Source organism: Poecilia latipinna, unplaced genomic scaffold (genome assembly GCF_001443285.1).
Source record: "Poecilia latipinna isolate Pla-1442-1.1 unplaced genomic scaffold, P_latipinna-1.0 Scaffold87, whole genome shotgun sequence".
NCBI lineage: Eukaryota > Metazoa > Chordata > Actinopteri > Cyprinodontiformes > Poeciliidae > Poecilia > Poecilia latipinna.
This window is the reverse complement of record NW_015112703.1, coordinates 115,295-140,572: the sequence shown is the minus strand read 5'-3', so window position 1 is coordinate 140,572 and position 25,278 is coordinate 115,295. Positions and strand designations below refer to the sequence as shown.

Genomic DNA, 25,278 nt, shown 5'->3' with positions numbered 1-25,278 from the left:
AAAATTACATTTTGTGTATATTTTATTCAAATTTTGTGCTGTATCCATAGGACCTGTTTTGTCCCTATTCTCAAGAATGACTGATAAACAATAGCAATCAAGTAAGAATTCACTAATTTATAGTAAAATCAACCCAAAAATTTAGGTCTAAAAGTATTGTTTACATGTACTGTTTTATATTTACTAAAACAATATGTCAAAAAATAATTTTTCTACAGTCAGAAAGAACTTAACCAGTTTTAAATTACCACCAAAATTATTTCCATTAGCTACAAGTTAATGAGAAGGATACATATTTTTTACTTTAATCAAATTGAGAAGTTTACATACACGTTTGCAGTGTTCAGTAGAATTGCCTTTTAAACTATATAACAGGATAATATGGATAAAATGTTTTTGGTATTATTCATAAGCTATAGTTTTCTCATCTTTTACCCACTTCCCCTCCTGTCTGACATGAAATGTTTAAATGGTTGAATTGTATTATTAATTTCAATAAGAGTGAATAAATTATGTCAAATTATAACAGAATGTTCCTCATGTCCTATTTAGGTAAATCCTACGTATTTTACTGTAAGACCCACCCAATAACACAGCTTGCTGTTTCCTGTTTTAGTTTAGTGTTTGTTTGTTTTTTCCTGTGGTGAAAAGTCAAGTTAATTATTTTCAATTTCAGGCAGTCACACCATAAAAACACAATTTACTGACTTGGACATTTTTAACTTTAGATTTGTGTGTGTGTGTGTGTGTGTGTGTGTGTGTGTCTGTGTGTGTGTGTGTGTGTGTTTTGTTTATTACGTGTATTGCAAGGTCTCTCTTTAAAGATCCTTTTTGACACTAGAGGCCTCGTTTTCAGTCACCAGAAAGGCAATGGGACTTTATGAGGCATGCAGCAACAGTCTCAGGGTCAGAAACTGAATCCAGAATGGTTGCGTTGAGGACTACAGCCTGTGTTTATAGGGTGCTCGCTCTACTTTTACCCCATGAAGTGCCCTAGAAGGTCCTTTTGGATTTATATTCAAGATATGTGCCAGATATGGGGGGGGGATGTTTTAAAAGAGGGAATTTACTTTGAATTTTAATTTTAATCCAGTCTATTTCAGGTCAGCATCGCTAACAGGATGTATATGCTATGCACACTCTACCAGAGCTGAAACCTGTAGTACTTTGCAAGTATTCATATTATTTGAACTTTTAGAAAACTTTTTTTTTTTTTTTTTACAATTTTCCGTGTTACTCCCAAAATCTTCAACGTATTTTATATTGTTTTATGTGACTGATCAACACAAAGTTGTGGAATAACGTTTTAGATGCAAAATACAAATGCATGCACAGATTTTCTGATTTTTCTTCATAAAAACGTTTCATAATCGTGTAAAATCTTTCTTCCACTTGACAATTTTTTGCTACTTAGAGTTAACAAACATGAAGACATTAATATTTTTCCCACGGACTATAATAAAGACACCATAACTATAGCCAATTTGCTACTTGTTGTAGAGTCCCAGTGAAACCAGAAGAGGGCAACCAATTACCATCTACACTGATAGATTATTTTAAAAAATGCTTCTCAAGAACCACAGGGGTGGTTTGTACCAGAATGATCATTAAACTGTTGAACAGGATTCCTTTTACTTCATTAAATGGGAGGACAGTTAGCAAGATAATAGAAACCTTTACAATAAGTCTGACATAATTACTTTCATCACTGTGAAAAAATTGTTCAAAGTCTTGTCACTCACACTTCACCCATATTGTGATTCTCTGTCATTTGCTCCCCTCCCCACATCACAATCAGAGACTCTGTCAGTCAGTTGACGTACAAGATTTATTCCCCCTCCAGGCTGAATGAACTACACATCTACTCCGCGACAAGTCCGTGACTTGGCAGCGTGTCAGTCATTTCATCTCAGACCTACAGGGAAAAGGACAGAGGTGGAGCCGGAGCAGAAGCTTGTGGTTGGGGTGGAAGGAGTGGGGGAGAAAACAGGTGGCAAAATCTGAGCTGCCGCATTGGGAGAGTAATGCAGAAGACTGACGGTGAATAAAGAAAAGAATGAAAACACTAGACAAGCAAGCGATGCAATACAAGAGCACAAAGAGTCTTAATGGAGCTAAGATAGGACAGGATAAATGAGGGAGAACAAATGGTTGAGATTAGGAATATGGAGAAAAAGAGCAGAGTGTGAGTGGAGAAGGCTGAGCGTGTGAAAGGATGGATAAAGAACGAGAAGATGAGGAGCAGAGTGAGGGGTGAACACGAGAGATGTCAGGAGAGGGAGTGGGAGAAGACACGAGGAGGAGGTGGGGTGGCGATGAGTCATCACTAGGCTATCATCCCCGGTGGGCCGGGTAGCTGTGGGGGTGGTAGAGTGACACATACAGATCCACAGAGGGTTTTCTGGCCAACATGCTGCTTCTATGTCTCCTCCCGCTGCGGAGGCGGGTGGAAGACAATACGGGGATACCACTGAGACACGACAGAGCAAAGCTGTGCAGTTGCAAACCTTTCTTTCCTCCTTCTGACACACACACACACATTATATATATATATATATATATATATATATATATATATATATATATATATATATACACACACACACACTACAATGGCAGAGCAGGAGGCCTCTGCCATTGAGCAATAATAGCAGCGGTGTTGAGCTTGAGATATTTTTGAATTTCTTGCATACACTTCCCTTCATCATTCATACTTTATAAGGCAGTGCATATGCAGAGGAGACTGGTGTAAAAATGTGGAAGCAAACAGAGAGGAAGAGATGCGAAAAATTCATGGCTAAGCCACCACATAAACAGGCAACTGCCGTGTTCCTCTCACTTCCTGAGCTATTTTAATAGAAAACCAGATCGGAACGGTTTCTGTTCAGTGTGGCTGCATGCCTGCTGTCATGAACAGCAGCTAGGCATGCTGCAGTAAGGAACATCCCAAGTATACATCACACAAGATCCCGTCATTATGTGTTGCTCTTTGGTGCTGAGTCGATCTTGGCGTTGCTATGCCAACAGATTGGGGGGGATTCCTAACACTGATCTAGGCTACTGCACACACACACACACACACACGCAGTGAATCCGCAGATGCACGCAATCAAACGAACACACGTGCACACATTGTCTCCCATTGTGAGTACAAACAGTTCACCGGTCCCAGCTGCATGTAATTGTATTTGTCTGTTCTGATCATGGCACTGCACTTTCAAAAAAACCTGCATGAACGAGCCGAGACCGACCACGGCAGCAACCCAAGCACACGTGAAAACAGGAAAATAAACTCAGAAACCAGTAAAATGATGGAAACCTTTGTAGGAATCTGTATTTATTTAAAGTCTACATACATTCAGACATCTCCCAAATTGAGAAGCTGTCATTGCATGAATGTAAATCTGCATTTGTCTGTGTGTGACCACAAAAAAAAAAGGGGAGGAGATGAAGGTTGGGTTGTGGGTTCCAGCTGCCTTCTGCACAACTGCATAATTATGTGCTTAGAAAATGTCATGGAGACACACACTGAGGACTGAGAGACTTAAAGATCAAGACTAATATAGGTCTGAGTGCACCGGTGCAGCATGTTTGGGGTGTAAATCTCTGGAGGTCAGAGAGCATGTAAATAATTGTGAAAATATTGGATCTTGATAGGTCATATGTAGAATCAATATGCATGTTAAAATTTGTGTGCAAATGGTTTATTAAAAAGGCATAGTTCTTTTCAAAGTTATTTATGCCCAATAAACTTTTCCATTTTGTCTCATTACAACCACAAACTTTGTCGTATTTTATTTGGATTTGTGTGCAAAATTACAACTTGAATGGGAAATGACTAATTGTTTTACACTTCAGTTTAAATATATATATATATATATATAATATTAAAGCTTGACTTGCATTCAGCCAAATTTACTTTGACATCCCAAATATCCAGTCCAACAAAATTCCTTCAAAAATCACCAAATGGATAGGGTCTAGTTAAAACAATAATAATAAAAATAAATCCATTCCACTTCATTGTTACGGTCTACTGTGTGTTGGACGATCTCATAAAGATTCAATAAAATAAAAAGACGTTTATGGTTACAAGGTGACAAGACGTGTAAAAGTTTTGAAAGTCTAAGTGCTACAGCAAGAATCTATGTATATATTTGGTATGAAACTCTGCATTAGAAAATGACATCCCTTTAAAAAGAAAAAAAATAAACTTTAATGCTACTTTGAACACATCAAATGTTAGTTTATTTACTTCTAATAGTATCGTTTGTGCTCCTTGTTTATGTGATGCGTCTGTGTTCATAAAATGTGTATGTAAATGTGACTGAGTTGGTAAAGTTTGTCCCTGTGCATGAATACCCACATAGTTGTCCTCATTGATATGTTTGCATATGCATTTCATGACCAATATCCAACGTACAAACAGAATCACATATACATACATGTAATGATGGGACGTTTATTAAGCATTTATGTATCCCTGCATTGCTGTTTGTATGAGCATGTTTGGTTTAGTCGCTGTCTTCTCTGTCATTAGTCTCAGCCAAAGAGCTCTCGTCGATATTCTCCAGGCTCTCCGCGCGCTGAATGCTCAGCTCTGAGAGTGGGATTGTAGCTAACGTGGTCTGTTCGGGGTACAGCCAGGGCTTGAAGTTGGGGCCGTGTCTCTGCTTCCACTCTGCATACTTCAGACAGGCTTTGCTGATCTTTTTCATTGCCTAGAACGAGGACAGAAATAATAATGAAACAATCGGTTTTGTTTAATATTACACATATTTCCACAGGTTAAACCAACAGTCTGCCGTTTCTATCAAAAAAAACAAGGTGGACTGGATTGACACCAGACATGAAATACATGGGTGTTGAGGACAGAAGCAGCTCTGCAGATTAAATTTAAGTGATAGTACAGTTGGAAGCAGAAGTGATCATCTGAAACATGCATTCGTGGTTAACCATTTGTGTCTGGCAGAAACTTTGAATTTGAGTTTGCTGCTTTAGTCTTGCTAAATATTTTTGTCAGGTGTTTCTATTGCTTACTGAATTTCTCTAATAAACATTTCTATATTTCAAAAGCTTTTGTTGAGAAATGCACCAATGCAATCTTTTAATTGAGGCAATCCTGCCACTCGGACTTCCATGTAAATTTATTCAGAATAAGTTTGCAAATTGCATGTTATCTAGTAACGATTCAAAGTAACCGACTCAGTGCAAACTGAAAACTAAAACAGTACAGTATGTAAAGATTTCTGTCTGTCCCAAATCTTTTAATACACAATGGTGCAGTGACGAAGGATGGGTAGATAATCCACAGATCTTTTGAGCTTCAAAACTGCAAATATTTATATAAAGCATCTTGTATAATTAGAACCTACTACTAAGGTTCCTTCACACATTTCCGACTGTGTTTCCAATGAAAGAAAACTCACACAGGATGCTATGGATAGCAGCTGAAATGAAATGTGTAAATCAATTTGATTCATATTTATGTTTCTACTTTGCAAATCCATTTAAGCTGCTCTTCACTGGTCATGGTAGCAGTCAGTCCCTTTCTTTCCTTACTTTCAACACAAAGTTAAACACCGCTCTCAGTAACAACCCAAGTAAACCCGCATTTCAGAAACGAGCTGCACAGAATGTTCTTTTTAGCAAGCATATAATTCCCACCGTGACAGCCCGTGTGCCATGACATACCATCAAGACGAAAGACTACCATTTGGACAAATGCGCAAGACACTCACAGGATCCGTGTTAATATGTGCATGACTTACGCGGGGAGCGAGGAAGTGAGAAGATTTGTTGACAACCCACTTGGGTAATGAGCCTGCAAAAAAGAAAGAAGGAGCTGGGTAAGTCTGAATAAGACAAGAAAGAGGTTGATGAGGGATGGGGCAGGTGGCTTGAAGAAGAATGTTAGGTTTTCTTTCATTGCATTTCACATCAAACACATGAAAGAGAATCTCCGTAACTCAATTCTTGTTGCATCCACGCAAACACATTGGGAAGAGGCAATTCTTGAGATCTAAGCAACAAAAAGCATGGAAACAAGAAAACTAAAAACAATACAAACAGAAAATCTGAATGGGGAAAAAGAAGGATCTATAAATAGACGGATCAAGCCGCAAATCTTGATATGGTTACCAGGACGACACATTTTAACATAAAGGTAAATGAATGAATAATTTATGCAGCCTGCATTAGCACCTGGAAGGGGGAGCATCTCTTTTCCCATCATTATGTGCAGCATCTACGCACTTTTGAACAGGGCTGTGCGCCGATTTGCTGCAGTATATGTGTATTATTTACCTCGTGGATCTACCTGGGCCATATAAGTGAGGGTACAATTGGTTGGTCCCTGGCTCTGAATCATGTAGCCCGTCTGAAGGGAAACGGCCCGCACCATGTCCTTTTTAGGAGGGTATTTCTGTGAAGACAACAATAAATTTATGCTTAGGTAAAGGGCACAACAAAACTGGATAATATCCCCTGCATTTTAATATCTATGAGAATAGAGTCCACATTTTTTATTCAATGAGGGCACAATATCTGAATTAAAAAAAAAAAGAAATTATAGATTCAAAGTTTTTCTAGACATTTTATCAAATAATCCGTCATGTTTGCAGCAAACATATTGAAATGTGTTTTTAAATTGCCACATTTCTATAGTTTTACATTCATTTGAAATCCAATGCACAAGACAAAGCACTAAAAGCTATACACACTGCAGCATACTGTATTATTATTACTGCTAACTCCTTTAGCTACATAGAAGATAATTATTGACTATAATGGCATGCCGCGCTGGTTAGCCAGCACAGACTGGAAAAGGCTCACTGCAGAGCAGTAAAGAAGCACCCAGAGCACCAAGGAGATGGAAACTCTTAGCAGAGAGGAACTTCACATCACTGCTTTATGTTTTTTTTTTATTGTTTGTTTGTTTGTTTGTTTCCAGAGATCTGATGCTTGTTTTTGGCATCTCCTCTTCTCTGCCAACAGGTCACAGTATAGGAATTTCTGCTGAGCACACCTTGGCTGCTTGGTTCATGAATCATTTGCAGGATTCTCAGAAACCAAACACTATCATGTTCTGAGCTAATGGGCATTTAAGTTGAACTAAATCTCTCCGACATCCGGCAGATGCATACACTATATCTTATGCCTTGATCAACTGACAAAAAATAATCCTGGTAATTGATTATTAGCAGGATTAGTTATTTGAAAGCAGAGATTTTGGGGTTAAAAAGATAAAAACTTAAAAATATTCACTGAATTTTATCTGATCAACAGGAGTGGTTTTAAAACTGAGTGTAACTTTATGAAAATTTGTGTAAAACTGGAGGACATTTTAAGCAACTGCCAACATGGCCGAGTCCGGCTGTACAAGCAAGTTCATTCTGAGTAAGATGCTAAAAGAAGTCTCCAAAAATTAAGATTTATGTAGGACGGATCCAAAAAACAAACTTTAAATCTTAAAATCTCAGGTTCATATTGTGCAACAAGCCTTTGTCCTGACAGAAAATCTCTGGTTGTGAGCTTTAATCATCCCTTCAGTATGAAGACAACTAAAAATGACCTTGAGCAGATATCAAGTATTGTCAGATATTTTATGGGACAATTCTGCCGTGTGACTGCTGCACATCTGATTTTGTCCTCATTTGCCCTGACACACAAGCTGTTTATAAAACACACTGAACATTTTGTTACAATTGGGCCTCATTTCTCTCCAAGTCCAAATTCAATGTCTGACTTGCTTTGGTCAAAATGAAACATGGAAACATTACCGAAGCAAACACTCACAGCCCATCTCCCGAGAGAGCATAATGACATAACCCATCCATTCCCTCCTTTTTATAAGATTCAGGTCAAGGTTTTGAAACTACATTGAAGAGTTTACATCACCATTAGGAGAACTGACAATTAACACATCATCACATACTGGCTTAACAAAACAAAACAAACAAAAAAAAAAAACTTGTGACAATTCCTCTGATTTCTTCCAAAATGTTAAGTTTGTTCCCTTCTTTGATTTTCTTTATTGCAGCATTCAAAAAAAAGATGCTCTTGTTGGAAAAACAAAGACAGGTCTAATTTGGTAGAATATACAAGACAAAGAGCGTCATTAAATCCATACTCAAGTTAAATTACAATAAATAAAGATCTGCACTAGATAATTTTACAACAAGAATGCAAAAGGAATATCATAAAGAACTGAACTTCAGAGGGGTTGTCAGTGCATTCATGTGACATTAAAGCTGAGTGGAAACAGAGAAGATTTTTTTTTCCTACGGTGAATAAAAGTAATTCACTTTTCCATTGAAACTTTAACTGAAGACTTTAGTCATTCCACATTATTTTCTAGCTCCATTCCCAAATTTATTTGTACTATAGTATGTTTTAGGCATGCCTGTCTGTATCACTTGTTTATTTTAAAGTCAATGTCATATTCATTCAGATTAATAAGTTAAACAGTCTTCCATTCTTTAAGTCTGAAGTTCAAATGATCAGCAACAGTGACTTTGTCAAATCACACAGCTTAACACAAACATTCATTCACGGACATGGATTCTATTATGCCCATAAACTCTAATTTAGGCAGGAATGTGGAAGACAAGCCGGGAGTTCAGAGTTACAAGTCACATGAAATGACTTATGCTTCTGTAAACTTCGTTTTAGGGAGTATAACTCTGAAAGAGACAGAGAGGATAGGAGTGAAGGTCCAGGGGACTAAATACTTTATTAAACAAATTATTTAGACACTTTAGATTATTTTTAATGTGCAAACATCTTCTCTAGTTTCTTTTATGCTTCCCTGCCAAACAGTCAAACCCTCTCTTAATCTTTTAAGGTGGTTCCTCATGGACTGCCACAAATTAAATCTTTTTAAAACATTTACTGACTGTCCCAACAGATGAAAGGTCCAATAACTGAAAGGTAGTAAATATGTATCCTTACTAACTACATGACAAACTGTGCAGGGCTGCTTTAAACTGCATAAACTTCAATACACAGTTTTTCTTTGAGGCTTTGGCTGCTTTTCAGCCCAATAGGAGACTCTTTCTCAAAAGAAAAGTTTTTCTTTGATAAGTCACCAAAAATCTGACTTACAAATTAACCATGCATGAAAAAGCTACTAAGCTCCCATGTTGTTTCATTACAGAAAGCATAGCAAAAGTTCTATTTTAAGCTGGAATCACATTACAAAGTATCCAAATATACAAATTTGTACCAATTTCAGTAACCTGCTCTATAAAAATAAAGGTGATACATTCTGACAAATGAATTGTTATAGTTATATGTAACCACTAGTATTTAAGAAATCACCTTACAGTTTCTCAAAGGCTGACATGCAGTCAATAAAAAGCTCAACAATGAGGGATCTCTAATGTCTAGTGTTAGCACTTCAGGCACAACATTATGACCAATGACAGATGAAGTGCATAAAACTCATCTCGACAAATCTTTTCTTACAGTTCCAAGTGTTAGAAATAATTAAATCTAAAAGTTAAAGATCTGATTGAGTTTGACAAAAGCCAAACTAAGATGACTGAGTTAGTGAAAAGTGCAAGCCTGGTGGGAAGTTCCCAGTCTGCAGTGGTCAATGGCTAACAAAAGCCGTCGTAAACAGATGACGTTCATGTGGATCGGAGGCCAGCCTGCAAAATACTGTTTACTGCTGCTTAGCCAATAGCCACAGATCAATCTGTGGCTATTTGAAAGGGGCAGTAATGGACATTTGAGTCTCAGAGTTGAACCATGAAGCAATAGAAGAAGGTAGACTTGTCTTATGAGTCATGTTTTCTCTTATTTTACATGAGTGGTATGTGCATGTTGCTTATTTGGAGAACAAATGGCATCAAGCTGCATTGGAGGAAGAAGGGAAGAATTTAGGTGGTCGATATTTTGAGATTTACTAACTAGGACTGGTTTGGCTACCGTCCAGAGAGACAATAATTTAAGAATATTTTAAGAAGCACAACAACCCTGAGGTGTTGTCACCTCAGGGTTTTATTCACAATAAAAATAAATAAATAAACAAAACAGAGCTCATCCATGTCCCACATACTGACAAACTAGATTTGCTGCTCACCTTCTGAGGTAGAGCAAAGACTATGCCTCAACAGGTCAGTGCTGTTTCGGCACCAAAATAGGGAATCACAAAACTAGAATGGGGCCAACATGGTAGAAGTTCATCTTCTGACATCTTCGTCTGACGGTTCAAACCCCGTCAGACTCGATCGCTGTGACCTTGGCCAAGATACTTCACCTGCCTTGCCTGTTGGTGACCATCACCATCCATCTGAATGTGAGTAAAAATAGGTTAATGACTGAATGTAGAGCAAAGCTCTTTGGAGTCATCCAGACTAAATAAAGTGCTGAAAAAGTTCAGGCCATTTACTGTTTAGAATGAGAGTAAAATAGTTTGACAGCAGAACCTCAACATGACTAAGAAGAACCTCTAGAGAATCTCACAGATTTTGTTTGTTCAAATTTTACAAAGCTCACTGCCTCATCAGTGTTACCCAACCAGTTTCTAGTCAACACTTTAAATTTGTTGAAGCAGCCTTGGTGACAGGAGATGATTGGGAGCTCAGCTCCACATCGGAAAAGCTGCCAATTTATCAGCAAATGTTTTGGGCTGAAGTCCAACTTGTTACTCACATAACCTTTATGTTCTCTAATCACTATGTTTGTTCAACTACCACTTGATATTAAATGGGTCAAGTTCTTAGAAAGTACGTTTAGTAGCCAAAGTAATAATGTGCAGTGTTCATCTGTATCAGATTAATGATCTTGCAGGGAAAATGAAGCAGCACTGCCACATAAAACATCTACCATAAAAGCTTCAAGGGGTGGAGAGTTGTGTCTCTCTGGACAGATGCCAAGCTGTCTCTTCTTCCTGGATGGACAGCTCCTCTACAGGATGAGTGAAATTCTAAGTGTCCAATGAAAGGTTTGCATCACCTCCTGTCTACATAAAGACATTCATGCACTACAATGTCCCTGGTAAAGTGGGCAGATGTTTTTTATTCAGCTGAGCCAACAAGCATCTACTTTGTTCCATTTATTTCACAATGCTGTATTCGCATTTATGTGCAACATAAAAAGGTTATAAAAGGGTTGACTGCATGTGGTTGTCTATACATACGGCATGCTTAACAGAGTAGTTCATGATGATGTAATCCTTCCCTATTGGCAGCCAGGAGCGAAGCGTGATGACGTCCCGGTTCCGGAGAGGTTTCGGACACTTCCCTTTAAAACAAACAATGCATCTCCAGTAAAACAGACTGTTGAACAATAATATGCATTTCATTATGAGACTACTTCCCCTTACTACACAAAACCATTCAAGTAAAGAAAAACAATGTTTAGAACAAACAGTGCAACGTACATGAGTAGTATCCGACATCTGCATTCACTGTGAGCTTCCCAATATCAAAGGTCTCGATGACGTTTGAGTCCCACTTTCTTCTGTATTCAATGTCATGGAGAACATCGTACATCGTCTCAGCCGGCACGTCCTTACATACCATACGACACTAAAGGAAAGAGAACATTCATCATGAGGCTATAAAGGAAAAAAAACACACACAGGAGTAATGGAATGGATTATTTCTTCTCTCTGCAGTGCCTCGTAAAACTGTTCAAACTTCCTGAATCTTTTCAATTGTTAACAGAATTTTACTTGATAGACCAACACAAAGTACTGCATAACTGTGAAGTAGAAGACAGTGATGCATTGCTTTCCATTTTTAACTACATAAAAAGCTGAAAAGTGTTACAGGTATTTGGTTTCCAATCGAAACTGAAATTGAACTTTTTAGCCTCTCTGTGGCAGAAGTACCAACACTGCATATGACCTTAAAAATGACATCCTTTTCTTTCCACCTCCAAGGGGGAAACATGGAGAAGGAAGTGTCATGCTGTGCGAATATTCTTTGTTAGAGACAGAGAAGCAGGTCAGGACTGATGGGTAAAAGGATGGAGCCACACTTGACAGATTTGTGTTGAGTCATTTAAAAACATTCAACACTTTGTCATTACTTTTAAATTATGCACTTCTTTGTACTAATCTGTAAGAAAATCCCAGTAAAAGAAAGTTTGAAGTTGTAACTTAAAAAATAAGGAAAAGTTCAAGTTCAAGACACTAAACACCCCGTTTATTTCTCACTGCGCTCAGATCAAGCAGACACCGATTCATTTGTTTCACTCCTGCCATCTGAAAAAGGGTAAGTATCAGATTCACCTGCAAAAATCTTAGCATTTGCATACAATATTGCTGAAAAGAGGAATACAAATGAACAGGATCTTGCAGAGAAACTTCCACAAACAAACAGACCTGTTTGATGTGGAAGTGTTTGGACATCAGCTGTTTGGAGAGCGTCAATGTCAGAAAGAGGGAGATTGGGTGTGAAACACAGAGAAAGGAAAGCACAACATCAGGAGAGAGATAGGCCACTAACCATAGATGAGTCATTACTAGATCTGAGCTCCAACAGAAAAACAACACATTCAGTACAAGTCAGAGACAGGGACATATGTCAGACAGCCTGCAAGAGTCAAGCATTGGCTCTGAATGATCTTTTTTAGCCGTCATTGTTTGACAGCTAACTTCTACCATTTGGAAAAAGTTTCAGAACTGATCACAAGATGTAAGCATAATGTCAATCACCCATCCATCCATGCCACCTCTTTCTTTGTGTCTTTTCAGGTGCTGCAAAGCTTATCAATAGAACCAGGGATCTCCTGTCTTTGCTTAGCAAAGAAACAGAAGCAAAGAAACGCCTCAAACCCTGGAGTGCAGCCGTTGCTGGAGTTACAACTGTCTCGGGGACGCATCTCAATAATATCAACAAGTACAACGGAGGAGCGGCAAGTGAAAGAATCCGCAAAAATGAAGAGATCAATGAAGGAAAGCACTTGTGAAACAGACAAAGTGAGCAAGAGAAGACAAGCAAATGAGAAGGAAATGGACCCAGTCTGTCCCAGAAGATTTAAAGTCCCAATACTAATCAGTCGAGAAGGCAGCCTGTCTTTATCCATCTGTCTCTTCCCATTCCCCGAGGGATTCATTTAGAAAAATTATGCTCATTACTGCTAGGAAAGCTCTTTGAATAGAATGGAACTTGCGCTGTTCAATAAAAATAGCATATAGGCTCATCCTTTTAGACTAATATCAAACTGTTCTGTAACGACATAATATAACATCTAAGGTACTCTCTTAGACATGAACAAGTTACTTCAACTATAATTGCAGACCAGTACAAACATCTTGAAAAATCTGTCAGCAGAAGTGTAAACAGAAGCATAAAGACTGCAGAATGGTTTGCAAATCTTTTAACATCTTCTGGGATGTAATGTTAGACTGAAATTCAGAATCTATATCAACTACTCAATAATGGTGTAAAGCCACAAGTTATGCAGCAACATAGGTTGACTTTCAGATATGGACTTTTTCAAGGAACGTATGAGCAAGACACCCCGCTTCAAGCTACATGCTGTATTACAATAGAATGGTGATGAATTAATTGTGATCAGCTTGACCTTTCACCAACTGAAAGCATTTTGTGCATTAAAAAAAGTCCCCATGTTTTAAAAGAACCAATTAAACAAAGTGAACAACAACATAATCCTTGTCTGGAAATGCTTAGCATTTTGTTACATTTTAAATTTGAGCAACGTTTGGGTATGTATCCACATAAAAGCTGTTTTCACAAATCATTCCTATTTGTAATTTTTCTTAAGTACTCAAAAACACGGCACTGTTTTTAGACTCAAACAAAAACAGGAATTCAACCAAAACTGTGAGGGAACTATGCCAGACCTTTTGTGGGTTGCTGTAAACATGCCAAAACAAAAACAGACAACCAGGTGTAGAGCAGAAACATTGCACACTGTTAGGTTACAGGTAGGGCTATTAAATTTCAGTTTTCAGCTTAGAGGCTGGGCAAAACACTTGTACCTACGAACAATTTAGAATGACCAAATAATCCAGTAGTCATGTTTTGGGAGCAAGAATGTAAAGCCCAATGGGGAACAACACTTTCATACAGTACGACTTTAAACAGAAATCACAAAAACATCCTCAGTGTTTAAGAAATGTTTTGTTCTACTAAATGCTTGTAGTCCAAAAGATCATTTGTATTTGTTTTTTATTAAGCTGATATCTACTGAAATTAGAACTTTATGGTCTTCATTGACGAATCATATTTTTTCGTTATGTAAAGATCTAAAGCAATTGAATATGCATGTTATTTTTGGCTAGCAGTGAACGAACTTGAAAAATGTTTTGCAGAGCTTAAAATATAAAACAGGCGTGCATTTCTCTTGAAGCGTGTGAAATGTAACAGGAAGTTACATACACTCATTTTAACTGTCAAACCACCAGGGTTTGCATCAAACATGCAGCCCTTAGACTAAGATACACCATTATTGTGATTAATATTAAGGATACTGATATAAAGCTCAGGTAAAAGAAAGCATTGCTAAAAGAATGAACCACAACTCAGAGCTTAGCCATGAAAAGGAGAGTGCAACTAAATGCTTTTGAATGCACACATGCTAGCTGCTTAAATAATACTCAGAAACCTGACCAAGAACAGGGATCAAAATTTATTTAAAAAAATTATTATTTCTTAGAAACTATTTTCAAAGAAAATATTTTCAGATATTAAAACAAACCCTAGGGGAGCACAGCAGCTGGTCAGTCACTTTTTTGTTTAAAATAAATAAATAAAAGCGATCCAATTGTTCAATTGTGTTTCGTACAAATGCTGTGATAAGCTTGCACCTCCGCTACGAGGGTGAAATATCAGCTTATTTAGATCCAAAATTGACCTAATTGTGTTGTAGTGTGGAACTGGGCAGGAGATAAACGTCCTTTCAAACTTTGTGGGGCCTCACATGGTTTGGTCTCTTCATTCTCTGTAGTAAAGTCTAAAACAAAAGTAACCACAGAGAGCATAAGACACCAAGTCACATACAAGATGGTCATCTGTTAAAAACAATGACTAGGCACAGCAGGCGACATTCAGTGAAAGGTGACAAAAAATTGGTTTTACTGTAAAAGTTGTGTAAAGTCACATTTTCCACTACTTAAGAACCACACACAGACAAAATATGTCCGACACATCTTCATCAGAATGCCAGAAACAATGCTTCAGTACTTGCAACTTGCTATGCTTGATAGCCAACAACATAATCTTCAATGTTTGCATGGCTGTGTGCGTATGTATGCGTGTGTGAGCGCTTGCACGTAGATGGATTGCCAAATCCAAGGTACAGTAGGTCAAAAAAAAACTCCAGTGGGAATAAAGGATGTGTTGTATCCACAGGCAAACTGAAACAGGAGTAGGAGGAAGGAGGACAATTGAATAAAAAAAGTGAAAGAGGAGAAGTGAAGGGGCAAAAGGCATTCAGTAGAAAATGAAGACATACACCCTGTTAAGCACAGATCTGTGTAATTCTATTACATACTAATTCAGTAAACTCAGCATAGGAAGCCCAGAGTGAAGGGGGAAAAATAGAGGCAGGTGAAACAGGGTTCAGAAAGATCCAAAGGCCAGAGTAGAGACCAAAAACAGAAATCTATCCAGTTGCTTATGATTATCCACAGTATAGCATCCACCCACACCAAGCACCCAACAATCCCTTTTCCCCTCTCATGTAACTCAACTCACCAACTTTTCCTTCTTTCCTTTGGTTCCTCCATCAAACACTTTTTTTCCCCATTTGCCCTCTCATACCTGCTCTTCCTCCTACAAACATGTCAGCTCTCGTCATCTTCTTTTGAGAGATGATACAAAAATGCCAAAAACAATTCTGGGGATGTTTCATGCAGAGCTTTCCTCTGCATCTGCATGGAAAAGGAAAATCCCAGAAGGCTATTTTTTTGTGTGTGTTAGTGTTTGCCTGGACAAATGTTTCTGTAGTGTTATATTAAAATTTATGCTAAAATAATTAAATGCACAAAAATAGTAAAAACAAAAATTCTCTAAGTAACTGCCTGCTTTAGTTATGAAAAAAGAGGAATCGCTCAACTCAGACAGCTTCAGTCAGCGTATGCAAACAGAATAAAACATTTATTATTCATAACCTAAATGTCTAAACCAACAGCAGCCGCAGTTCTGATTTTGATGACAGAGCTGTAAACCTTCTCAGCTTATACGTCTAAGCGACTAAAATAAGGTTTGTACAATTAACCTCTGATTAGAAGACAGACATATTTGGATAATTAGAATCTTGACCACCAGAAAACATGCCAAATCAAGATGTTGGAACTAAAGGCACCGCCACCTACAACTCCAAATAAAGTTGTTTTAATATTACAGATAAACTGCAAGTTATGTCTGTAAAGCAGCAGACTGCAGGCTAGCTACCAAAGCAGATAGCCTGACTGAGTTAACCTACTAAAATCAGCTTCTGATAATTGTGTTGCTCCATCCAAAGCAAAACAATAAGTTGATTTCAAAAGGTGCTTCCTCTAAATTGTCTGATGAATAGAAAATAATTGATGAATAGGAATTATAAATGTGGTTAATAGGATATTTAGCACCCTAATAACTCATGACAGTTTTAATATGCATTTTTCTTTACAATTTCTGATTCAAAATCTAAGAATTTAGGTCCAGATAACTAGTCGCTCCCATTAATTATTCTACATGCATCAGCAGAACTACAGCCTTTTATTCTGTCTATAAATAGAACGGCTGTATCTGTAGCATAGCTGATTGCCAGCCTCCTAAAATGTGTACAAAGACTACTAAACTGACGAAGGCCGAATAACAGTACAGCCCTTTGTAGAGTGGAAGATCAATTGCTCGAGCCCCGAAACAAAAGTTGAGACAATATCATATGATGGAAAAAGCAAGCTCATGTTACTGTTATATTTACATAAAGATAAGAGGCAGTTATAGACAGAGGCCCAACCCAAATGACTAACGTGTGCGTGTGTGTGTAACTGTTTGCAAACTACAGCTGTCATTAGGAAATACAGCTGGTGTAAATAATTTAAAAAGGCACGAATAAGAAGATTTGTTCCTTTGCATTCATATAGTGGACATACAAAGAGTTAACACGCCAATGAAGCAGACTTGCACCGTGTTGATTATGTTACACCAAAAATCAACAAGAGCTTGGCTCCCAGGTAAGATCCCAATTCATTGTATGATGTTGGATCCCCCCCCCCCACTCTGCGTATGAAGATAACACTAGTGCACACTTAGATACACACCCATGTATGCACACATCAATTTATTTAACAAAGTAAACACCTGGTGGTTAACTCACGCTCTTCAGACCCGGATACAGCAGCAGGAAAAAGGACTGCTGTTACATCTCAACCCATTCTGTTTGCTTACTGTCCCAAGCAGTACTGAAAGATCACATTACTGTCAGCTACTGTGGTATACAGGCCAATTTTCAAGACTGGTGGACTGAGGAAATTGTAGTCCTCTAACAAAGAAAGCGTTGAGCGCAACTTGATCCCTTCATTACTGGATCAGTATGGCATGATTACAATTTTTTTGACATCCCAATTTCTCCCAATTAAAATGTACATTTGGCTAACTTTGACTTAGAAACCTAATGACTGCAGTCATCTATTCTATTTAAAGTGAAAAAAGTACTTTCTTTACACCTGCCAAGTCTGCTCAGTGTATAATAAATAGGAAAATGAGGCTGGTTCATGGTTTTCTGTATGAGCCAAGAGCATTAGAGCATGTTGCCCATGAAAAATACATTTATATATACATTTTTAAATGTATACCCATGTTAAAGTGCAAGTGTTCTTCAACATACAATTTAAAGTACAGAAAAGGTCCTCATGCTGAACCATCAACCACTAGGTCAAATGAGAAACAGATAATAGAGTTTGCTCATTGCATATTTGCACAAGTTCTTCACATTAACTGACTAATGGCTACTATATCATTCAAACATCCTTTTTTGTTACAATGAACAATTATACTCTGATGCATATCTGGGAAGAGGCAGTCATTTTATCGGTACAATACACAAAGAGGTATCAAAAAGTTTGTGAAAATGTAAGCAGTTTCATGGATGTTACAATGCTAAGCAATACAAGCAAAAGAAGTGAATCATCATCCATTTTCTACCCTTCACTTTTTTGTATGAGCTTCAAGGCTTGATTTTCTTTTGCTGAACAAAAGTTATGCCAAGACAAAAAAAAAAAAAAACAATTAAGGATTATGATTGTTTTGACCAAATCTGTCAAATCTGTTACTTTCATGTACAGTAAATTCCTGCTTGCCTTCTCTCTAGAAAAGTAGATCCAACTGCTTGACCTGGGTGAATAGATTAAAACTCAGTCATCAATACTGCTACAGACTTTTTCAGCATGGTTATGTTGTAGAGAGCAGTGAAATTAAACTTCAGAATATCTTGCACCGCCTAAATCAAAGAGAAACCTCTCTCTTTATGATTGGAGTAAAAACTGCCCAGCACCTCACACATGCAAAGAGGCGACATTTTAGCGCCGAGTTATTGATCCAGAGCACTTTACGGTGTGAAAATCATAGAAACAGTCCATCAGTGACACCTTTTGAACATGTGAATCAACCCTACATCAGATCTGCAAAACTCTAAAGTTTCAAGCCGTGTGTCTTTTCTTCTTAAGGAAGATACAAGAGATATGTTTTTGTCTGTGTGAGGGCTGCTGACTTCAAACTTTATTTCAACACATTTCCAGATTATTTTTCTGTCACAAAATCTGTTTGTCTCTTTTTTCAACATCAACAACCAATGCTTGCTGTTTGATAAAAATAAAAAAAAAACTGCCTCCTTATCAATGCACCATGACAGCAGATTCTGCACTGTGCTGCGAAGAGATTATTCTTGCTCCATTATGCTTGATCAGCATTGTATGACTAACAGATATGCATTTATTTATACAACTCCCCACACTACTGCTACATACTCCAAATGAAATGAGAGGATGAGTTCAAAGGATAAAGAATTTTTTAATTGAAAAAGTAACCAATAAAAAAGAAAACCTACTGTAGCCTTGAAAAATATTGTGTGCTTCTGAATATGAAGTAAACGCTAGAAAATGTTTTTAATTTGGACTCAAATGTGAAGAATTACTTTGTAAAAGTGTTCATGCCACTCGCATCTTTTCACAGTTTTTCATATTACATCAAGAAGCTTTAATGTGGTTTACCTAGATAAAATAATTTTTAAAAAATGCAGGAAAAATATTGGTGCTCCGTTTTCTTTTTGCAAACAAAATCTGATAAGAGCAGCATGCAAGTATTCAGACCCCAGACTAAAACTTTCAATGGCAGCTGCGGTGTTACTGCGGTACAATTATAGTACTTAGCATATCTACAGATCAAAATTTCTACCCAGGTTCTTTTGCTACAGAGCTGAATCACAATCTGATTGGATAAAGAGTTTCAATAAACAAAACATTTTTAAGTCTTGCAACAAGTCATCCATCCTAACACAACATAAGTGACCTGAATTTGTACAGTGCTTTTCTAGTCATACCGGCCACTCAAAGCACTTTACACTAGATCCATATTCATCCAACTGTTCTCACAAATGCATACACACACACTCATATATATGACCAGCGGCACATTGACATGTGGTAGAAAGAACCTGGAATCAAACCGACAACTTCCGGGTTTCAAGATGATGACTCTTCCCACTGAACCATAGTGACCACAAAGCAAGAACCAAATTAGTCAATTGTACCTCTGTATGTTTAGGGCTATTATCCTGCTGAAACAATAGCCTGAAATTTCTTATGTCTGAAATTTAAATTCTTGTGCAGCCTTCAACAGGTCATCTTCCAGGACTGCCCTGCATTTCTTTGGTCAATCTAGAGCAAAACCTAGCCATAACCTAGGAGAGCATAATGCTGCCATCACCGTTTCCCCATGTGGTTGGTGTTTTGAAGATGATATACAATGTTATGTTTTCTGCCATGCACAAATCTTTGCAAATGTTGACCAGATCTCATTTCCTCTTCCATAAAGTCCCATTTTATGGAAGGTACAACTGTACTATGGTACAGCTGTACACGCACTGAACTTATGTTATACATAAAAAGGCTCCATCCCTAATGAACTGCACTTTTGAAGTAAACTTTAGGCAAAAGGTGTCAAATACAGATGCATATCACATGTTTTGAGGCACTTAAAAACGTTCTTACATCTTCTTCACAGTTATATCATTCTTAATTCTATACTACTGCTTGTTTGGAGAACAATATGAAAAAGCTCCAAGGGTATCAATACTTCTGCAACACACTAGTTTTACTATCAGTAGTTGATTTATCTCTGGGGAAATAAAATTGCCTCTTAAGTTTTCCCACCTGCTCTCACTTCTGTTAAATAAGGGAAATTTTCCCATAGAGTGCATTAGGGTTGCATCAGCACCACTGTAAACATTTTATAACAGGATGTTACACTCGGGGCTTTCCTTGACAGTTGTTCTATAAAAAAATATATATATATATTTCAACCTACTCTTCCATGATTACAAATGGATGACATATAGTTTTGTTTGTTAGTTTGCTTTGGAACTCTTCCTTTTAGTCAGCGTAAGCATGGCGAACAACTACAATGGTCCCATGCAGCAAAAAGCAGCAGCAGCATTTAAAGCATGTCAGCACTTTTGATCATATGGGAATTTAGCAGAGCTTTTCCCTGCATCCAGATTGTACGACTAGAGTGTAGATGTGCTGATGCGTCAACTTTCCTTTCATTCATGTTTTATGGATAAAGCATGGATAAAGAACTAGAATTGACTTTTACTTTATTTTTAAGGGTGGATCAAAAAGTTAATTTACTTTAAGCTTTCAGTTCAAAGAGCGAAGCTTGTGTCATATAGATTCATTTGACATAGATGATTATTCCATTTTAGGTGTTAATTTAAATAATTATGTTTTTAAAGATATGAAAACCAAAAATTCAGTTTCTCAAAAAGTTAAGAATATTTCACAAACTCGATTAAAAATAAGTTTTATTAAAGCAGAGGTCCCCCCCCCCAAAAAAAAAATAAAAAAATAAAAATAAAAATCAAACAAAAAAAATTCAAGAAACACGAACGCTGTATGTGCTGGGTTTTTACCATAGAATGGCCAACTTTCTGTTATTCCTCTGTCAATAGGGGCTTCCACACTTCCCATATTTGTGTCCTCTGTCACTTTTATCAGCAGTTAAAACCGTTTAATCCGTTGCTAACATGTGATAACCTGTCTTTCCGAGCCACCTTTAAACGCAACATGAGCGCTACACGATCGCGCTGGGTTTACACCTGTGAAGAAGACCTGCTGCTGTACAGAGCTACCTAGGTTTGTGTTAGAATCATGGCAGCAAACCAACAAAACGCAAAGAACTTTTCACAGTTTTTCCCCCAAACTAACAGACTGTTGATTAAAGCTGTTGGATGCAGGTAAAGTTAGCTCATTGGTAGCCTGTAGGCTACCAATGCTGTTGTCTATGTTCAGCTACATACATTCATTTTGCCCCCAAAAGAGCCATTCCCCCCAGCGAAAACACATCATTGAACCTGATAGTTATTTGTAATCCATAGGGGGGGGGGGGCAGAAAATGTTTGGAAACCACTGGGGGGGCCCAGGAGAAAAAGTTTGGGAACCACTGTGTTAAAGAAATGCCAGTAAATGCACCAATACTTGGTCTGGGAGTTCTGGCTCTTTTGCATGAATTGCTGCATCAATGCAGCGTGGCATAAAGGTTATCAACAAGGATCTGCATTGATCTGGTATGGTTTTGGTGTCTCTTGTCAACATGTCGGAGATTCTCTATGGGGTTTAGGGCTGGTCAGTTTTCTGGCCAATCAAGCGGTAACATCATGGTCATCCAACCAGGCACTGGTAGTTTTGGATGTGTGAAAAGTCCTGCTGGAAAATGAAATTAGCCTATCCATAAAACATGGTGTGATCTAAACTCTAAAATTTTCTGGGAGACGGCTGAGCAGATGTTGAACTTGCTAAAATAAAGCACAATGCAGATGACATGGCTCCCAAAATCATTGCAGACTGTTGAACCTCCACAATAATCCTCGAACTTCCAGGAATCTGTATTCTCCACTCCTCCTCCAGGCTTTGTGATCTTGATTTCCATAAGAAATCCAAAACTTACTGTGATCTAAAAAAAGGGCTTCGGACAACCGAGCAACTGTCCGGTCCTTTTTCTACTCAGGTACGACACTTATGACATTGTCTCTGTTTCAGGAGTGGCTTAACTCAAGGATGCGACAGCTGTAGCCCATGTTCTGGACATGTATGCATTTGGTGGCTCTTCAAGCCGTTGCTGCAGCTGAAATCTCCTTTGTACACCTCTCATGACCTCTTTAATATGTTTTGTTTAATGTCCTCACAATGCTTGGCTATCCCTGTTGCTAATGGACCTTTGCTCCTAAAACATGTTTTCCTTCCTCTGAACTTTCATTAATTCACTCGGATACAGTCAGCTTCTTTACTGAAAAGACACGGTTACATATGCAGGGTGCAGGTCACCGTCTGCTGGACAAATGTCAAATCCACAGTCTTCCATCCACTGTGTAGGCCATAACAAAATATTTTTTTTATGATAAAACTCATTTTTAAATTTGTCTGGTAAGATTCCAGCTTTGTGGGAAATTGAATTTATTCTAAAATATCCATGTCCTTTATTTGTATTGAAATACTTAAATAAATCTACTTTTAGATGATACTAGGATTTACTCAGACATCAGTGTAGACTGAAAAAAAAAACCAGACTTATTCGACTCACCTTAATTTTATGGACAGATTTGCCCTCCTCCAGCACCTGGGTCCACACCGTGATGCCCCCCTTGGTGTAGGTCATGGTCCAGCCCTCTTCGCACAGGCACTCCGCCTTGAAGCTGGCGAACGCCCTGTCGTCCGGAATGGTCACTGTCTGTCCAGACATGGCTTGTTGCCGAGACAAGCTGCGGGAGGAGGAGACTCTCACTGGAAAACACAGCTTTATGTCAACAAGAAATCAAGAAACCGAAGATATTACCTCCTCTTCTGTGGCAATAAGTTGTTTGATTAATTTTCCCCCGTGCAGGAAGCGTTTGTAAGGCAGCACCGCGTCTTGTGATGCTCTCTGTAAGCGTGTGTGCGCGCGCGCGCGTCCTGGCAGGTCCAAACACCGCAATCCTCCTTGAACAAACTAATGAAACAGAGGTGTGACTGACACAGGTGAGCACACAAAGCTAAAGCGAACAAGTTAGAGGGGAAATGACATGGGCGAATATTATACCGGTGGCTGAAGAAGTTTCTGTCCGCTTCTGCAGTCCTCAGTAAAATAAACCGCCTTTCTGTTCAACCATATGTTTCTGTCTTTCCGCTTGTCACCCCTTCTTTCTGCCTCTTCCCAGCTCTGTGGTCCACCTTCCTGATCTTCACTCCTCGTTGTCTCCCCCTTTGCCTTTTCTTTCAAATGTTTATTCCGTCAGTTTACAGCAATTAGCGGAAGGTCTCCATGTCTGCGGTACAGCTGTGGCAGGTGGTGGTGGTGGTGGAGATGCAGGCAAAAGAAATAAAAGGAAGCGGGAGGAGGAGGAGAAACCGAGCGTCGCAGGGAAAGCTACATTGAAATTGCACCTCCCCGTGTTACCTTCAGGTGCTCCTCGTAACGCTCACAGCTCCACATGCATATGTGTGGCGTTTAGATGACTAGATTAGAAAAACGCTTCAGGTCAAAGCTAAACAGTTACAGTCATGGCACTTTAACTCTTATTGTTAGATTAGTTTGGAAAGCATTTTCTTTTCTGAAAACTTTTTATTCGGTCTGGAAAGTTGCTTGCTTGTTTGTTTTTTAATGCATGAAGCTCAGCCTCACTTCTGAAGTGGTGCTTAAGCTGCTTTCCGAAGCACATATGGAATTTGATATTATCTGCAAGGTTAATTGGCCATAAAAAGAAGCTTTTTTTTCTGACTTCACGTCCATTTGAATGCTGTTTCAGTTAAGCAACAACTTAATTTAGCTTGTCCAATTAAACTCATATGTAGTAGACAACATTTTAGAGAAATGCAAGACCAAAATTAGCCGTATTTCATTTGCTTTTTAACTTTGGAAAAGCCTGCCCCCTGTTGGCTTCTCTGGGAAGGATTTCACTGTTTCTATGGAGTACAATTAAAGTATTTAAATGTATTACAATGTAGTATTTTGTCTCTTATGTCTTTATTTACTATTTTTATTCAGTTGCGTTACTATAAATCATTTTTTTATACACCCCTTTTCTCTCTCCATGGAATTTTAATGCTGTACCACCAAATATTGCTAATTTTGCAAAAGACTGCAGTGTTTTGCTAAAATGTGTGGTTTATTTTTGTCTTCAGTCTGCCTAACCAAAAGTTGTTTAGAGTCACAGAAGCTACATAGACCTACCCCTTAAATTTTTTTAACCTATATTTACAATATCTATTAGATTTTTTTCAGTATTTTTAAATGAAAGAAAAACTATTTCATTTTTGGGTGTGGGTTTAAAATAAAAAGTTAACTTTCACACTAATGGGGTATGAAAGCATTTCCTTTTACATAATGTTCAAACTTAACTGAAAACATCAAAAATAATACTTAGTTTGCAACCTAAAGACAAAAAAAAAAAACTTTACAAAAAATATTACAAAAGTTGCTACTAGAACAAAACTCCAAAGGCTAGCTCTTATTTGCTGCTTTCATATTCATATATATATATATATATATATATATATATATATATATATATATATATATATATATATATATATATAATTGGTTATAATTTTTGGGCAAAGGAATTAAAAATTGGAGAGTCTGAAGAGCCACTTGTGGCTCCAGAGCTGCAGGTTGCAGTCCACTGGACCAGAGAATTAAGGAAAGTTTTTAAAGTTAAAAACAGGGTTTCTTTTAATAAATATTCTGTGACATCGCCTGTGGTTCCTATTGGACCTCTAACATTTTGGGAGATAGGTCTTTTAAATATCAATCTGCTAGAATTATCTGCCAGACAGTTTAGGTTTTAATGACAGATATCCATTTTCTTTTGAAGATTTTATTGAAAAACTTTTCCTTAAAGATCCTTCATCCTACAAAGTCCATAGTTTACTCAATACTTCCACTGCTTTGTGAGAATTGCATAAAACCACAGTGCCTGTCATATAATGTCAGTTGCTCATGCCAATTCAGTTTTTCTAATTGTAGAACCAAATGCACGAATGTAATAATGGCCATTAACTACACCTGCCAACTGCTCAGATAAGCTCTTTTCAGGAACACGCTGTTTTGGCTCACAGGG

The 25,278-nt window shown here is 37.8% G+C and overlaps 1 protein-coding gene across 1 annotated transcript; it reads right to left on the bottom strand.

The window, feature by feature from the left end:
• Nucleotides 1-3,685: 3,685 nt before the first annotated feature.
• On the bottom strand, nt 3,686-23,625 carry stard10 (StAR related lipid transfer domain containing 10). The gene is made up of 8 exons (XM_015022622.1): nt 23,259-23,625; nt 23,016-23,168; nt 22,764-22,941; nt 11,390-11,537; nt 11,147-11,250; nt 6,307-6,424; nt 5,772-5,824; nt 3,686-4,721 (listed from the first exon to the last, which is right to left on the bottom strand). The coding sequence occupies exons 3-8, from the start codon at nt 22,920-22,922 to the stop codon at nt 4,515-4,517; spliced, it is 789 nt and encodes a 262-aa protein (XP_014878108.1). The 5' UTR covers nt 22,923-22,941; nt 23,016-23,168; nt 23,259-23,625; the 3' UTR covers nt 3,686-4,514.
• Between the last annotated feature and the right edge of the window lie 1,653 nt (nt 23,626-25,278).